The sequence below is a fragment of the Bombyx mori genome, chromosome 3 (genome assembly GCF_030269925.1).
Source record: "Bombyx mori chromosome 3, ASM3026992v2".
Classification (NCBI taxonomy): Eukaryota; Metazoa; Arthropoda; class Insecta; order Lepidoptera; family Bombycidae; genus Bombyx; species Bombyx mori.
Genome location: NC_085109.1, coordinates 1,953,380 through 1,972,283, shown reverse-complemented (window position 1 = coordinate 1,972,283; position 18,904 = coordinate 1,953,380). Strand labels below are relative to the sequence as shown.

At 47.4% G+C, this 18,904-nt stretch overlaps 1 protein-coding gene across 1 annotated transcript in view; it reads right to left on the bottom strand.

Moving 5' to 3' along the window:
• Positions 1-18,904, bottom strand: part of LOC101743670 (sialin) — a 78,254-nt gene that overhangs the window by 32,105 nt on the left and 27,245 nt on the right. The window contains exon 5 of the mRNA XM_038021329.2: positions 16,437-16,639. Within this exon, the coding sequence (XP_037877257.1) occupies positions 16,437-16,639 (203 nt within the window). The remainder of the gene's footprint in view (positions 1-16,436; positions 16,640-18,904) is intronic.

Sequence of the window (18,904 nt, the reverse complement as noted above, 5' to 3'; positions counted from 1 at the left end):
TCACGCTCCGTGTCACTGGGCGTAGGCGCAAGACCCAGTACGACTGTCGGCACTCGGCGATCGTAGCTTCGGTTCCGGCGTGGTGCATCTTTCTATGGATGAAGTCTATCATCAGTCTCGTTTCGCGTCGGGATCCGTCTAGCACGAGAGGTGAGGTGATGACGTCAGCTCCCTCAATGTTGCCGATGCGTCCGTTTATTCTCAATATCCCGTCCGCGTAAGTTACGGACAAGTTTCGCAGTCGGCTCGCTGGGGATATCTGTTTCCCTCGCTGGAGCGTCAAAATCTCTTCCTCGAAGGCCGCCCGCTGGCTCTGTTGCCAAATGAGCATCTCGGCGCGTCGAAGCGTGTCGGCGTCTAAAGTCTTCCATTGAATGACAGCTTGCTCTGGCGTCCGCGGTGTGTTCAGCGGGGTCTTCGAAGTCGTCTTCTTTCTATTCTTCTCCCACGTCGGGTCCGAACGCGGGTTCCGTCTGGTCCTCTTGTAATGAGTGCGCTCGCGACTTCTGCGGCATAGGTCGACGAACTGCAGTATTCGCCCCGTTGCACGCAGGTACTTCTCCCACTTGGAGAAGCGTCTTGGGTCCGGGATCGCTTCGCCGAGGCTCTCTCTGCTCACGGCGAGCGTTGCGCACTTCTCTTCGCCCGTATCTTCTGCCCTTCTTGCAGTCCGTTGTACGGGCCAATCATCCGGATGCCGTCTTAGGTATTCCGGGCCTATGAACCAGCGGTGGTTTCTTTCAAAGCCGACGGGTAGCTCTCTAGTGGCGTCGTCGGCGACATTTTCCTTCGTGGGGACCCAGCGCCATTCCTCCACAGTGCTGTTCTCTTCTATCGCTGCAATGCGGTGAGCGACGAACGGTCGATACGACCTCGACCCCGTTCGCAGCCAGGTCAATACGGTGGCGCTGTCTGTCCAGAACACTCTCGCGTCTGGTTTTCTGTCGTGTTCCTCTGTGACAGCCGCGGCCATGCGGCTGCCCATCACGGCAGCTTGTAGCTCGAGGCGCGGTATCGAGGTGAGTTTCAAGGGCGCGACTCGGGCTTTGGCGAGTACGAGGGAGGTCCTGATCTCCCCGTCGGGCATTTCGGCGCGCCAGTATAACGCGGCGGCGTAGGCGGACTCACTGGCGTCTACGTATGTGTGGAGCTGGAGGTTGGCGGCGTCTGAGTAGCCGGGATAGCAGCGCGGCACTGAGACGCCGCGCAGGCGTCTTAAGTGGTCGATCCACTCTCTCCACATCGCGCAGAGGTCTTCATCGAGGGGGGAGTCCCACGCCGTCCCTCGGCGCCACGTCTCTTGCAGGATCTTCTTCGCTCCGACAGTGACTGGTGATGCGATGCCTTGGGGATCGTAGACGGACATCATTATTCGCAGAGCCTGTCTCTTCGTAGGCGCGCTGCTCTCCAAGACTTCTTTTGGGATTCGCGCCATGTCCAGATTGAAGGCGAGGACGTCTTCAGCAGGTCTCCACACCAGGCCAAGTACTCGTTCTATTTCCGTTCCATCGGACAGCGTCACACTTGTAGGTGGGGCTTCGTCGGTCATGTGGCACCGTACCTCCTCGTTGTTCGAGGTCCATTTTCGTAACTCGAAATGGCCTTGCCGGTGTACTGCCCTCACCTCATTTGCGATCCTGATCGCGTCTTCGCTTGTCCGGTAACTTCCCAGGTAATCGTCCATATAGTGGTTGCGTACGATTGCGTCGGCGGCGTCCGGGTACTGCAGTCGGTACTTCTCCGCGTTGGCGTTCTTCACGTAGATGGCGGTCGCGGGTGAGCTTGTCGCGCCAAAGATTATAGATTTCATCCGGTACTCTGTAGGCTCCTGTGAAGGGTCCTCCCTCCATAAGTACCGGAGCGCGTCGCGGTCCTCGCTTCGGACGCCTATTTGCATGAACATCTCCGTGATGTCCGCTGAGACGGCGACGGCGTGCTGCCTGAAGCGCATCATCACTCCAGGCAGAGACTGCAGCAGGTCCGGGCCGGTGAGCAGGAAGTCGTTGAGGCTCTTCCCCCTGGTCTTCGCAGCGGCATCGTGCACGATGCGAATCTTGTCCGGCTTCATCGGATGTGTTACGCCGAAGTGCGGCAGGTACCAGGTTCGGTCCTTCGTCCCCGTTGACGGAGCTACTTCGGCGTACCCTTTCGCTACCAGTGCGTCCATTTGTTGCTTGTAGCGCTCTTTCAAATTTGGATCCTTCTCCAGTTTCTTCTCTACGGACGTCAGGCGATTTAGCGCGGCTTCGAAATTGTTGGGCATCTTCAGGCCCTCCTCACGCCACAGCAGTGCGGTCTCGTAGCGGCCGTCGGGTTGCTGATGAGTGGTCTCTCTCAGGATCTTCAGCGCGCGCTCGTCTGGGTCATTCTTTGGCGTCTTGGCGGCGACGGTGAGTCCCTCGATCGCGAAGTAGTGCCTGAGGGCTTCGTCCATGTTCGCGTCGGCCGTCGTCGCGTGTGCCACGAAGTTGACGCGCTGTCTCTTGCCTCCCGGGTGTGCTCCGTGCACGACCCACCCGAGCGGAGTACGAGACGCCACTGGTTGATCGCGTCGTCCCGTCCGCATCTCCTCCGTCACCAGCAGGTGCCAGTTGTCTTGGCCGATCAGGATCTTCGGCGAGGCGTAGCTTGTTTTGAAGTGATGGCGGAGGTCGGTGAGGTGATGGCACGACGCGAGGACTTCGATGTTCAGTCGCTGTGGTGTTAATTTTAAGCCGTTGACTGTCCGTAGGTTCAGTTCTTGCGGTTCCCCCGTGCGTCCGCATAGCTTCAGCGGGACGCGTCGTGAGCGTGTTGCGTCTATCTTGTTGTCTCCGATGGCAGTGATGAAGAGGGGTTCGATCGGTCCTTTGGCGCCCACTCGTCTCGCGAAGTCTTCGTCAATCAGCGAGATCGTTGACCCGTCGTCCAGCAGGGCCCATGTATCTGCTTCTCCCGCCGGTCCGATAACGGTAATTGGCGCCATCTTTAGGTAGGCTGTCGCACTTCTTGCGGCCCACGTCGAGGTGACCGCCTCTTCTTTTTCCTTCGGCTTCTGCCATGCTGGCTTCTTATGCAACAGCTCGTGGTGCGTGCGTTCACAGCTGTCGACGCCGCACTTCTTCTTTTTACACACGTGTCCCCGGGACCGGAACCGTAGGCACCGGAAACACAAATTTTCGCGCTTCGCCGTATCCCAGCGCTCGCTGACGGCTGCTCTCTTGAATTCGGGACAATCTTGTGGGATGTGCCCCGGCTTCTGACATGCTGCGCATTTCCTCTCTTCCTTCGCTTGCGTGGTGTGCGTCCTCTGAGGCGTATTCACCATCTTCCGCCGACCGCTGGTGTTCTCCACTCTCGTCTCTGGCTCCGGCTGTGCGTATGGGCTGCACAGGTCCGCCTCGCGTTGCAGGAAGCGCGACAGCTTGACGAGGTCCGGTTCTCCCGCCGGTTGAGTCGCTGAGAATTCGAACCAGCGGTGGCGTAGAGTGGACGGCAGCTTCTCTGATGTGATGTTGGTGAGCTCCGGGTTGTACATGTAATGTACGCGGTCGAGGGCCCTCAGAGCGGCGACGACGTTGTTCACCTTATTCGCGAATACGCAGATGTCCCTCGGTGTGTCCGTGCAGCGTGGCAGCGCGCGCAGTCGTTCCAGCTCCGTTGCGGCGATTGCTTCTGGACGTCCGAAGCGCGATTCTAGAGTCCGCATGATCTCGGCGGGCTCGGTGTAATGCAGCAACAAGTTTTCGACCGCTTCTCTTGCTCTTCCTCTCAACGTACGCCGAAGTCTCGCAGTGTTCTCTGCGGCGCTGAAGCTGTCCGCTGATTCGGCGTAGGCGACCTTGAAGGAGAGCCATTCTTGATGCGATCCACTGTACACTGGAAGCTCCCCGTAGTACCGGTGCGATGGTCCGGGCCTGGCTTGGCGGGCGGCCGTCGCGATGGCAGCTGCTAGTTCGGCGATGTCGCTCTTCGGTGCGACAGGTGCGGCAATCGGTGCCGCGGCAGGGGCCGGTAGCTTCAGCTGTTCTATTGGTGCGGGAAGTTCCAGTTGCGGTTGCTCGATGGTGGCTGGTGATCCGTGTGTTGGCTGCATTACTCTTTCTTCGACTCCGTGTAGCGCGATCGATCGTTGCTGACTGAGCCATGTGTCGATGCGCTGTGATTGCTCGTTCTCGTCCTCCGTGAGTGTTGTGCGCGCATCTTCCTCCTCTTCAACGAGCGCTTCGGCTTCTAATGTTGAGATGCGGGCGGCGGCGAGCTCTGCTTGGAGTCGGGCTTGTTCTTCTTTGGCGCGAAGATGCTCTTCCTTGAGGCGCGCCATAAGCAACAGCCGTTGTGACTGTTGACTCGACTTTCTTGAAGATCCTCGTACTGGTGGCGCCATCCCGTCGCGGAGTGTGGAGCCTTCTTCTGTCGTCGAGATTTTGGCAGCGGCGTCCGTGATGTGGGACCCGTGTACAATTGGATTGGCCGTGAGCGCTGACTCTTTTCTGTTCTGGCTCGCGGATACGACGCTCTCCGTTACTGCGTCGCCTGAAGTTGTTGCCGGTGTCGCGGTGCTGGGAGGTCTGACCACTCGACGACAGACCCCGCTGTTCGGTCCCGTTGGCGACGCCGGCGAGTATTGCGTAGGCAATATTTGGCGGGAGGGGGGCATCGCTTGTGAGCCCTGCGGCACTCCCGGACACTTTTCCACTTGGGAGGAGGGCGCCGCCATCGGTGGCGGTCCCTGCGTCACTCCCGAACGCGGCGCGGTTGACTGGGAGGAGGTTGCCGCCAACGGTGGCGGTCCCTGCGTCACTCCCGAACGCGGCGCGGCCGACACAGCTCGTTGCTGTGCGTCTTGCGATGTTGAGCCCGAGACAGCTTCGTTGCCGGGCCGGTCAAGGCGTGACGACCTCATCTTCTCGGACCGTGTGAGCACCATTTCTTCAATCTTCAATCTTCAATTTTCTTCGATCTTCCTCAAATGAATCCGGCTCTCGAAGGACCAATATTCCGGACGGCCACCGCTCAGGTTTCGGCCACCACGTGTGATTTTTAGACTTCTTACTCTCGTTGAAACGTGGTGGCTCGAGTATTGCCGCAGTGGCTGTCGCGGAACGGGTGCTGGGATTGGTTCGAGGAAAATAACGAAGGCTTCAAGTATGGCGTTCACACGGTCCTCGTGGCTTGACCGGCGCAGGGCGTAGGAGCGAGTCTTTTCTTCTTCGGTTGGCGCTCTCCTCTTCTTTGGAGAGGTCTGGACTCGTCGGCTCGCTGTCTCGAACTGAATTTGCAGTCGTGGGGTCGTCGTACCCCCTTTGGGGGGGCACGGAGCGGGCCTCGGGGAAACCCCTCTGCCCGGACATGTAGCTCCCTGCCTAATAAGGCAGGGGTGATGCGCTGCTGGATGGAGTATCAGGCAGGATTGAAGATGTGTGTGGGGTCGACTTCTTTCTTCGTCTCCTTCTTCACTCTTCTCTTCTCTTCTTCTTTCTTCCTCTTCATTCTTCCCTTCTTCCGGGGGCGGCTGCTGCTCTCCTCCAAAATGTTTTTTTTTTTTTTTTTTTTTTTTTTTTGTTTTTTTTTTTTTTTTTTGTTTTTACAATTTCATCTTAACCTAACTTAACCTAAAGTAAACCTAACTTAATCTAACTTACATCTAAGTGACGGCAGCGCGCCGTTCCTGCACTCCGTGGAGTGCCGGGACAGCGCGCGCCGTCACACCTAAACTAATCCTAATCTAACTTAACCTAACATAACCTAGCTAACCTAATATGGGGGAGAGAGCGAATCCGCACTCCACGCTACAGTCCTCTCCCCCTCTCCCCATCGTTATACAATATTGATAGGGGGGAGGATTGTAGCGGGTAAGAACACCCCATCCCAAAGGGGGGTGGGGGGTGGGGTCAAAGCCCCTCATGGAAATAGGCTGCACCTACGGGGTGCAGCCGCGGTCCCCATACGGGGGACCCGCCAAACGGGCAAGAGGCGTGGGGCTAGAGGCTGATGAAACTCAGCTCCGAGAGGGGCGCTCATAGGTCCTCCCCGGCCTCACAGCCGGCGAGGAGCTTTATCTCCGAACGATCGTCGGGGGTACCAATAGCTCCCGCGGCAACGCCGTACCATCCGGTGGTCTGGCGTGCAGCGGGGCTATGTTGTGGAGATGCTCATGGGGCCCGTTTTCGGCTCGCTCGTACATATTACGGGCGAGCCTAGTCACAAACTCCACGAGCGACTCCACACCTAGGTCCCGGGCAATAACGTCATTTCTGACGTACTGCCCGGCCCCGACGATAATGCGGAGGGAAAGACTCTGCTGGGCCTGCAACCTAGATCGCTGGGACGGCGACAACAGGTGATACCAGGCCACAGCAGCGTATGTGAGGCGGGAACGGACGTATGTCTTGTAAATGGCGAGTTTGGTCCTGGTCGGAAGCCCGGACGCAAACACCGGCCGCAACAAGAACCTGGTCGCGCGAGTCTGACCGATGACTCGGTTGACGTGCGCGACCATGCTCAAGGAGCGGTCGATGTCGCATCCGAGATACCGGACCGTGGTCCTGAACTCGACATTCACACCTCGGAGGCTGAGTTTCTTTGGGACGACTCTGATACGGACCGGACCGTAGAGTAAGGCCGCGGTCTTTCCCACATTGACCGCGACTCTCCAACGGTCCAGCCACTGGGGCAGTAAATCCAAAAGCCTCTGCATCCTCATAATGGCTGCAGAGGGGAACGGAGAGGACGAGAAGTAGGCCGAGTCGTCAGCGAACAAGGCCAACTTCACGTCCTCCTCCCACGCCCGAAGGTGACCCTCCAGGGTGGGGATGTCGTTGGTGTAGAGGGCGTATAGGATAGGTGATAGGACACTACCCTGGGGAACCCCGGCCGTAATGGGACGCACGGAAGACCGTGCGCCCTCGACCGCGACAAAGAAGGTTCTGCCCTCCAGATACGACCCGAGCAGTCGCACGTGAGCGTGCGGTAGGCCCGCGTCCCGCAGCTTGTGGACCAGCCCCTCGTGCCACACACGGTCGAAGGCCTTCTCGATATCGAGAAGGACCGCGACCGTGTATTGGCCCGAGTTTCGCCGGTCTGCCAAGTGATGCAGGACACGGGTCAGTTGCAGAGTCGTCGAGTGGCCGCTTCTAAAGCCGAATTGCTCCGGCCTGAGGAGAATATACGGCGATATTCTCCTCAGGAGCAGCCGCTCGAACAACTTGCCCACGTGCGAGAGCAAGGTAATCGGTCGGTAACTGGAGGGCTTTCTCCTGTCCTTGCCGGGTTTGGGCAAGACGATGATCTTGCCCAGTTTCCAAGTTCCAGGGAAGTGTCCTACCCGGAGAATGGAATTAAACAATCGTGTCATTGCTGACACGATTGAGGGAGGGAGGTTTTGCAAGGCGAGGGGAGGAATACCGTCCTCGCCGGGGGCTTTGCGCCTCTTCATCAACTTGATGAGGAGGCGCACCTCGCTGGGAGTGACTAAGTCGTCATCTCCCAGCTCGACTCCCGGCGATTCCGGTTTGAGGAATTGGATTACACCCTCTGACACCTCACGATGGAATGCAACCATCGAGGGTGCAGAGACATTCGGAGTGAACTGCCGCTCCAGCGAGTTGGCCAGGACTTCGGCACGAGCCAACGGTGTAAAACACCGTCTTCCCCCCTCGTCCTCCAAGGGGCAAGTGGGGGAAGGCTTGTTGGTGAGCCGGCGACAGATGCGGTGAAGGGGGGCCATCGTACGGTCGTCGGACGCGTCCAACAGTCCCCCCTCCCAGGAATCACCCCGGTAAGTCCGCATCTTAGTCGCCAGCTCACCCTCAAGTCGGTTAAGCTCGCGCTTAATCCTGGGACACCTAGATGTCGCCCAGAGCCTCCTCAGTGCCCTCTTCCGACGGATTAACGTCTTGAGGTGCACCGGGAGTTCCGCTCTGGGCCCCCCGCTGGGTACCAGAGTCGTCGCTTGGTCCAGGGCTCCCTTGATGGTGTCGACGAGACGGGAAGCCGCCGTGTCGACCTCATCAGGGGTAGACGGGTCTTGAAACAAGGATTGGTCGGCCAGCAGTCCCGTAAAGGACTGCCAGTCGACCCTAGGCCTGAGAGGGGATGTCGCGACCCGAGTGAGCCCCAAACCCACCGTGACCAAGATCGGTAGGTGAGGGGTGCTCAGGTCGTACAGTGCCTCTATCGCTAGAGGGCACCGTAGCCCCTTGTGAACACACACGTCCAATACGTCCGGTTGGTACCGGGCCAACGTTGGAACGTGGGTGGGTTCGTTGGGGCCGACCACGCAGTAGTCCCCCCTTTCGGCATCCTCGTACAATCGCCTTCCGGGCGGCGTGATGATTCGGGAGCCCCAAGCGACATGTTTCGCATTGAGGTCCCCGACCACCAAGGCCGGATGGCGATCATGGTTCAAGGCCCGTCTAATATCGTCCTCGACAAAATCAGGACCCGGGGGTCGATACGCGGCATAAATCCGCAATTCGGCCCCCGGTACGTGGACCCTCACCCCGACCGTTCTGGTAGAGGCGAAGGTCAGTAGCTCAAGCTCCTCGTGCACCACGTCCCTCCTGACGAGCGCCGCAGTGCCCCTGAACGGGCGCCCGCTGGAGGTCAGTTCGTCCCGTCGGTACACGAAGTAGTTGGGCATCCTAAAATCTTGTCGAGGTTTGAGCTTGGTCTCGCCCAGGAGGATAACCTGCGGGTCATACTCCTGGGCGAGTCGGATTAACTCCGACTGAATTTGCAGCGAGGTAGGCCCCCTATTTATGGTCGCCCACGCGCACTCGGCCAGCGCTATTATGAGTCCGAGCACGGTGGGCGTCTATTGTTCTCTCGGCCGCCTCGCTCGCCTATTGTTTGCCTAGTCGCTCTATTAGTTGCCCGTATTGTGACTCGCTCCTGCGCTCCCACGCCAAATTAAAGACCACGAGGACCAATCTTTATTTTCAAACAAATATTTACAAATTTACTTATATCTATTTACATTTGTATGCTAACTATTTTTTAACATACTGTCTATCACGGACATTCTCTATTATAAACTATTTATTATCTATTTTATGTTAACTTATTTTTAACATAACTATTTATTACGGACATTTCTATTATATATTTACTATGTTCATTACGGACATTCTCTATCTATTTATTTCACAGCTATTTTTCATATACTATCTATTTGCGGACATTGTCTATTTCTATTAAATCTCGCTGTACTTTGCGAACATATCTCTATTTAACTATTTATCTATTAAACTATCAATGTCCGTCGCGAACAATATCTATTAAGCTGCATTTATTCATGTCCGTCGCGAACATTCACAAAATGAAGATTGCGTGTGCCGTTTTGATGATACCAGCCCCACATAGCTGAATTAATTTATGTGCTTTTATTCATGTCACGGATCGTTTGGGGCCTCTGGGTCTGCGGAGGGATTTCGGTTCCCTCTGTATTTTGTACCGCATGTTCCATGGGGAGTGCTCTGAGGAATTGTTCGAGATTATACCAACGTCTCGTTTTTACCATCGCACCGCCCGCCACCGGAGTAGAGTTCAGCCATACTACCTGGAGCCACTGCGTTCATCCACAGTGCGTTTCCAGAGGTCTTTTTTGCCAGGTACCATCCGGCTATGGAATGAGCTCCTCTCCACGGTGTTTCCCGAGCGCTATGACATATCCTTCTTCAAACGAGGCTTGTGGAGAGTATTAAGCGGTAGGCAGCGGCTTGGCTCTGCTCCTAGCATTGCTGAAGTCCATGGGCAAAGGTAACCACTTGCCATCGGGTGGGCCGTGCGCTCGTCTGCATACAAAGGCAATAAAAAAAAGTCTTATTCGATGCGAAATCTCCGCAATACTATGGGGATATTACACTGCAAAGACTTTTTACGTCATAAGGAGCGAATCGCGTTTTATATGTGTTTCGATAACTACTTGATACCAGTTAGACTTTGAGCACATTTGATTTGCTAGATAAAAAAAAATCGCTGATATCTCAGTTAACGCGCAAAATCTTGAACGCAATAATGATTGTAGCATGAGAAACATTCCTTAGACCTTATGACCCGTAAATTTCCTTTGTCATGTAGGTATATTGTAACAATATCTCCAAGTGCAAATGCACTTCGCATTTGCACTCGGCTTTAGAACTCAGAATAATTAAATCTAATTTATTATTAACATTATACAATGAGTTCATACGTAAAATTAATTTATAGTTTTTAGAGATCCGTAAATTAATCGTAAAATCTTGTTAATTAATTACGCAAAATGTCTGGAAAAACCTATTCAAAGAAACTCTTCAGAAATAAAAAATACATTAATGTTTCATACTGATGTCAGAAAAAACGTATGATGCATTATTTTTGCAGAAAAACAAATCTGTTTCTTTTTAATCGTGCGAACCCGTACATCGTTAAAATTTATCTGTCGATAATTACTCAAATATCTTCCACGTGTTAAGAATCAGGTATTCCCCTATTGTTGTTCATTGTAATTACGAAAAAAAAAACCCTCTGCTTCATTACTATCAAAAACAATAAAAATCGCAATCTGAGATTGAACTTCGCAGTTAATTATAGTAGAAAATATATAATATTGACCGAAGAATTAGACTGTTCTCTTCTCCCATTGTCCGTGACTTGTTTTGGCGTCACATGCCATTAATGTTCCAAAAACATTACTACATATATTAAGTTATATAACCTTTTCAGGATGGCGTGAACCTTACTTGAATGACAAGTAGATAATGAGCTCATTGTCTATCAAGTGTTAAGTGATCGTAATGTATCGAGGTATGAGGTACCCCACCCTGAGGTGCTAAAGTTGCCGCGCCATTCAAGTCAAAAGTCATCCGTCTTTCATGCAGAAATAGGCAGGGCGGTGGTACATACCCGTGCGAACTCACAAGGCACCTTACCAACAGCAAGAATCTCAGGTGAGTTGGGCGCATTAAGTGCGACTTCGTGGACTAGGGATTTTTTATTTATCTTTTATTGCTTAGATGAGTTGACGAGCACACAGCCCACCTGGTGTTAAGTGGTTACTGGAGCCCATAGACAACTACAACGTAAATGCGTCACCCACCTTGGGATATAAGTTCTAGGGTCTCAATATAGTTACAACGGCTGCCTCACCCTTCAAACCGAAACGCATTACTGCTTCACGGCAGAAATAGGCAGGGTGGTGGTACCTACCGCACGGGTCCTAACACCAGCAATTACGCAAATTATAATTTTGCGGGTTTGATTTTTATTACACGATGTTATTCCTTCACCGTGGAAGTCAATCGTGAACATTTGTTAAGTACGTATTTCATTAGAAAAATTGGTACCCGCCTGCGGGATTCGAACACCGTTGCATACGATTGCACCGGACGTCTTATCCTTTAGGCCACGACGATTCATTCACAATTACACTTTCCGATAACCTCAGCGGAATTTATTAGCGCATACACTTCTATATATTAAGTTAATAATGCATATAACGATTATTTAAAACAGAACGCCTCCTTTATCATGACGTTTCGATAATTTATTGCATTCGGTAACTTATCGGGGCGCTTTCGTAAAATACCTATTTCATAAGAGACATTCGTTCAAGATATAACGTGCTCAATCAATGACTAAGATTTATTTATTATTTCGTTTTGATACAACGCACGCCTGTTCTTATGTTGATTTTATATATTTAGGTTAAGTTTGTGATCAAATATTGCATCAATAAGCATGAGGTATCTCATGAGAAGTGGCCTTAGGACGTGTTGGGATTATGCACCTCCGTTATGTAAAGCCACGAAGCAACCATGTCTTGTTTATCGGTCATATGGGTAAACCGTCTCACGTGTTTTTTTTATAGCTTAAATGGGTGGACGAGCTCACAGCACACCTGGTGTTAAGTGGTTACTGGAGCCCATAGACATCTACAATGTAAATGCGCCACCCATCTTAAGAAATAAGTTCTAAGGTCTCTAGTTACAACGGCTGCCCCACCCTTCAAACCGAAACGCATTACTGCTACACGGCAGAAATAGGCAGGGTGGTGGTACCTTCCCGCGCGGGCTCTCAAGAGGTCCTACCACCAGTATCTATAACGTAAATGCGCCACCCATCTTGAGATATAAGTTCTAAGATCTCAAGTATAGTTACAACGGCTGCCCCACCCTTCAAACCGAAACGCATTACTGCTTGACGGCAGAAATAGTATTAGAAGAGAAAGATCCAAATTTAGAAAATGAAATTGGGTGCGAGAACCAGACAACATTTAATTAAGTACAGCCCTCGATCGATACGTAATAACCTTTCAATAAAAAAAAGACCTTAGTCAAAAGGTGAACTTAAAAACAACTATAAGCATAAACTTCTTAAACAATTATTAGTCAACGCGAATAATTTACTATAACTTTGTAAGATCGAGACAAAAGTCTCAAATATATTGAAACGTTATCAGAACAATGGAACTCTATTAACAAATACCCTCAAACAATACATGTGACGCTATCAAATCTATTAAACAATAAGTGTGCGAAATAATGCGCGTCTAGTATTCCGACTCACAATACCCACTATAAGACAAGGTCAGACCGTAAATGCCTAATCTGTATTTATTCTCGGAAGACATTGTACTGAAGCAGGGATGGCGATAGTATAAATCATTATGAAAACAAATGTTTATTTTAGCTAAATCTATAAGTGATTTCTCGCGAGGACTTATGCTGAAAGAAACATATAAGGTACAAAGTTACTCACAAAATATTAAATAGTTGATTTTGTCATTTTGTGTTTGTTGATTAGTTGTTCAGTACAGTGCTCGCCGAAATTTGACAATAACAAGATTTTCTAATTTATTTCTCATGCTATAATATTCATTTCCGTAAAGGCGTGAAAGAAAAAGTTTTTAAGTTTACATTTGTTTGAAAAGACATCAGATTAAAGCCAAATCAAATTAAGCCATTGTTAGGTTAATTCGACGGGTTTTCGACCGATCATCGCGAAATAATGACGAGACGAAGGTAGTTTTTTATAGGAAAAGTTTTCATTGCTAAACACGCGTATTTAAGGTTGTTAGAAATTGTCAGGTAGGGTTGAGCGCACGAATTCAAATTCTTTGTTTAGAAAAATTTTCACTATCTCCATTAAAGACGTTAGACAAGCGGTAAACTATCGCAGTAGCCCTGCAACTTATCGGAAGTAGATGTAAACTCGACAACGGTTTGCCACCCCTATATGAAGCAAGGTGAGATCAGACCGTGCACTATTAAATGATAAGCTATAATTTAATGTTTTTTCCTCACAGATTAACTCGGTCACGATTTCACGTTTTCTCGGTATTTTATTTATATTTTGATTTTTTTTTCATGGCAAACATTTTGTCGTTTTTATATTGCCAATTTTACGAAATTTGAATTTGAGGTTAACACTTGAATTTCCTTATAGATTCATAGATTGAATTTTTTTTAATTAAAGTTCATAAATACGGCAACAATAGTATCGGTATTATTATTGGTTCTATCATTCGTCACAGTCACTTAATATTACGTACACAATAGCCTTGAATAATTGTGATTGTTACATGGGTAGGTACACGATAGAAGCATATTGTGTATTGTCGCAACATAATAGACTACAAGATGCGCGGGCGTCGTGCCAGAATCCACACTATGATGTCATTTTCTAAAGTGAAAGGGCTTATCAGTTCTGACGCATTATAGATAAGTTCGTTTTTTACGTCATTTTGGCATCAACCGAGCGAAGGTGTGTCACAAACGTACGTAAATATTTTCGTTGTGTACTTTGCCTTAACCCATATTGGATCCACGTGAATGTGATCCCGCACAAAAATAATTCTCGGAATCATAGTCGAGTGCATGGCAACCGTTGCGCAAGGTTAAAACCGCGCGGTCATGCAAAGCCGACCAATAAGAGAGCTGGATTCGCGTGACGTCAGCGACCACGCCTGCGCGCGCCTCCGCCGCCATGTTGCCGCTTTCAAATGCACTGAACGTACCGCGAAACGTCTGCGCCGCGGCCGATAACATTAACGCTGTGTTGCCAGAACGACGTAACGTTATTATTTGCGACCTATTTATTTATCTCTTTAGAATTCTTAACTTTGACAATTCTATTTGTTTTTTACGATTCGTATTTTATGAATGTCATGATTAGAATCGCAATCTGTAACAATATATGAGGCCTAGATTAAACCGGAACTTAATCAGAATGGTGATGATTTATTTTTGATAACACTATGTGACGTTTTTGCCTACCTACGCTAGTTACCTCGAGGGATTATACTCGATTTAACGAACAATGTGCTTAGGCTGGCGAAATTGCTAACACTAACCCTAGCAAGGATAGTACTTCGGTGAATCTGCCACGAAAATGGAATCGTGACCCACCGATAGTATCCGGCGAGCAACTCATTGGAACGTGTCTGTGGGTTATTTCACGACGAACCCTTCGTCGCATTCGACGGGATGAAAACTGTGACCGGTGCTTTGAATGCCTAAATACACCGGGATGTTCCGAAATGACGTCCATGTTACAGATAATGTCTAATTAATGCTCGTAGCACGTATAACATACGTTTTCATTATGTATCCTAATTTTATTGTTAATAATGCCTTTAATTACACACCCAACGAAAAGTAGCAAGTATCTGACACAAAACAAAAAGCTCGAACAAAAATAGCAATGTTTTTTACGTTCGTCCGACATCACTGTTTGCGCCACGCCACTGGAGCGATAACAAGCCGTGTCGCCAGCGAATACGTGCGCGCTGAAGTCGGTGACACATTGTAATATTGATAAATAGCTCGTTTCCGCTGTCACAATCGCAATGAAAAACTGCTTGCGGTCAAGGAGACGAACAAAACCATTTTGTTACGCGCCGTCAATCATAATTTCGCGAGCTATGTTCTCTACTGTCTTAATTGAGCGCTTTGAATTGAATAATGGAATTGTTCTGGCGTCGACCGTAACTAGTCGCGGATGTAATGACATTGCTTTGTGGTGAAGTAATGCGTCGATGAGCAGATTTTTTGTTTGCGAGTCCGAGCTAGTGATGTTATTGCGATCTAACATTTTTTTGTAATATTCATCTATGTAAATTTCGGTTTTCGGGATTGGCTTCTCGGTTTTAATTAGTGTGGTTTTGGTTTGCACATTCTTATTTGATTGGCATCCGATTTTCGCAACAATTGGACGTTTACAAACCATTATAACGTCCCGAAACTCAATCTTAAGCGATTACATGACAAAGGCCACAACTATACCAATTCTGACAAAAATTGGTTAAATGATAGCGCATATTTCTGCAAATGTTCTAGGTGCTTCCTTTAGGAGCATTATTAGAAATTTTGTTAATCTGTTTCGGGATCTAAATCTGTATAACCGAACAATGAGCAAACGTGGCATCCAAGTCGAAGCTTTGTGCCTTTGCAAAAACTTGTACTACCCTTTTAACGCATAAGCGCTTAGCTCGCAGCGCAGGGCCAATGTCGAATTTATTGACGAATCTTTTTCTGGGCGTCCTTATAGCAAAGGATTTATCCGTACTCTTCCATTTGCCAAGTTCACAAGCGAAGATGCAAGAGCATCGTTCATAGATTTCCGCTACATGTTCTACTAGGTAATGTCCCAGTCAGTCATAATGTTCATAATATTTTCGTTGTTTTTAGCATTGGTATTTACTTCTTTCTGTTCACTAGCAAGCTTACAGGCAATTAAGTTATACGTAGGTGTGACTTTTGCTTTGTAACTAGAGATTTTGGCCTTACGTCCCAAGGTAACGACCTCAATTGTTTTAATGTCTATACAATATCATTAATGCTTACTAAAAAATACTTCTATACTAAAATTATACAGTGCTACCTCGATATAACAAATCGGAAGGGAACAAATAAATATTCGTTATATCAAGTAATTCGGTAAACTGAGGTTTGTCATATTAAGGTTAGGTTGGTTTACCATTTGTTATAAGGAGATAAAAAAAATTGTTTTATTCACCTCAACATTACGTACTTACTCATCCTGTTATAACAGGTTCGCTATAGCGAACAACTTCTACTAATAAATGATAACACATGATTATAAAATTACTGTATATATTTTATATTTAAAAACAATTAGGTAGGTAAATTTTTTTCTCAAATCTGTCGAGACTGATTCACATACTATGGGAATGATGGTCATATTGGTGGGAACGTTATATAAAGATTTTGGTCTGACAAAATTCGTTAATTAGATGTATTCACACTTTTTTCTGGTTGAAAATTCGTTATAAAGAGGTTGTTCGCAAGAAATCTTCGCAGTGTAAAGGTATATTTTTACATTAACTTTTATGGACAATTCAAGGGGATAATGAAGAATTTATTAAATTGAGGACGTCGTTATATTGAAGTATGTTAAGGTTGTACTGTATTTTATGTTTAGATTACAACATACCACAGAACGTAGTGACTTACCCATCATGTTAGACATGAATTTCGATCTATCCATCGGCGGGATCCATTTGGAAGCCATGGGTAGTATGGCAGGCCAAGTGGCACCAAGCAAGACGCCTAGTACTACTCTGACTGCGACTATCCATCCGAAGCCAGCTGAGGCCGACGCTGGAGTCAATAGCGTGAGGATACTGGCCAACAGTGTGCTGTAGCCAAACACCCGTCTGATGACAAGAGAATAATCAGTCAGTCAATCAATGACCAGAATTTGTTATAATCAAAAAAAAGCAGGGGGAGAATACCACTGTCACCGATATTATTAACAATGTCAATTTTAAGCAGGCTACGTATTATGAGCATTGGTGAACTTGCTTTACGTTACATTGGAATTTGAGGAAAACCGGAAACGTCTAGTCTCAAACTGTCGACCTTATACAAGCAAACAGACAGGCAATTAACTACTAATCTAGTATTAACAGAGATGAGTAAATTTACCAAATTTAAAACTGTCGTTTCATATATCTTTAGGTTTAACTATTCCTCAATATTTCAAGAGCATTTACTCTTGACCATGAATCGGCCGAGTCAGCCATTAGACAACCAGGTTTCATCCACAATCACTGACATCTCAGAAATGTATTATAGATATGCACATTAAAATTTTCGTCCAAAACCGTCGATCAAATAGGCCTATTAAAGCAATTAACAAGAGGAGTTCTGAAATTATAAACAGCATCGCATCAATTTACAAGATTAAATGTAAGCACGTGATGCTTAAAGGTTTTAACAGACACGTAAAGTTAGATAGACGGTGAACCGTTGGAGACACGTTTCCTAAATAACTACGATTATAACCTTAGCCGTGAGGGTAGTTTGATTAAATTAGAGAATGTCTTTTATTGGACTTTTTGGCGGGAACGCGAGGAATGAAGTTGTGTGATTTGTTTTATTTTGTCTATTTAGTGCTTCATGAGGTTTAAATATGTAGTAACGGTGGTTTATTAACTGTTTAATATCTGTGAAAGTGCACAAATGTGGGAAAATGAAACAAAGCCGCTGGACGCAACTTCTCGGGATCCTCCAAAAAGTCCACATGATTTTGCTGAGATTATATTTCATCCCATATCATCTCATTTCATATCATTTAATTTACTAATTTACATAAAAACTACACTATTTGATAATATCGTGTAAATACAGTAACGAAGTTAATTTTCGAATTAGAAGCTACAATTTTAACAATTGTTTGGTAATGAATATTTCGCGGCGTTCAAGCGATACTAAGAACCGGTTCGGTAATTAAAACACTTGTCACTTTGATTATTTACGCGTTTCTTCAAATTGTTTTTAGTATTCCAACAGCTTCACGTCCATCTACGCTAACATTTAAAGTATAAAAGAACTTAAAACGATTTACTTAGCTGTACAAAAATCTAGATGATGATCTATAAAAACGACTGAAGATAAGACGTGGGTACTAGATGCTGTTTGAGCCTTAGGGACACTGTAATTAAGGGATGAAACTGAATGGATTGTACATTGTCACTATTTATTTATTTATTTATAGTAACTCCTTTCATAGAACTGTGATGGGACGAGTACCTATGTATTCGTAAGCGCGGACATGTAGGCAAGGCTCACGGGCTCAACCTGAAAGAATTTGCTAACACTAGTCCTTTTAAGACCAGTGTTACGCAGAATCTACCACTGGACCTTCGCGTTCCACTGAGAAAATCCAGCGAAACTTCCATGGATGATGATCGACCAGGATCACAAGAAATTATCGACACAAGGATACCAATTAAAGATTAACTGAGCAATTTAAAACAAAAAATTAAACAAACAACAAATGTACTGTTAAATACTTGAGTTGTAACTATATTTTCCAAGATAAAAATAAAACTATCGATCATTCATAGTTTTAGAATGGAAACAATGTTTAATAGAATTATAACGATGTGAGGAACCTTCAACGTACGGACACTTGCATTCCAAGCCCGCATCGATAATACATATGATTGAAGATTTAATAATACATATTTGTACAAGATCAGTATTGTTCTGTCGACAATACCACATTATTTCTGACTAGTAAGTAGCCAATCATTTTCGCTTGAAAACTGGTTCTTAAAGTCGGCATTGGCAACAAATTTATTGGAGTCAGATTGTCACGGACCACCTTTTCATTTACGTCAGTAAAAACAGCTTGAAGACTAGGCTCATGAAGTGTTTGCTAATGTTCACAGAATATGTAACACTGTTACACGAACGTTGGAAGAGAAGACGAAGGATGAATGATAGCTCAGGGTACCGGGAGTATATCGGACTACTTACTCAGATTACTCACGCATCGAAAACTTACCAGACAGTCACGTATAGTATATCATGATATACTAGAGTATAGTGATTCATCAAGTTTATCTTTCATCAGTCAGCTTATTAAAAATCCCGCTTATCTCTTTATTGTATCAGAAGATTTTTGATATGGT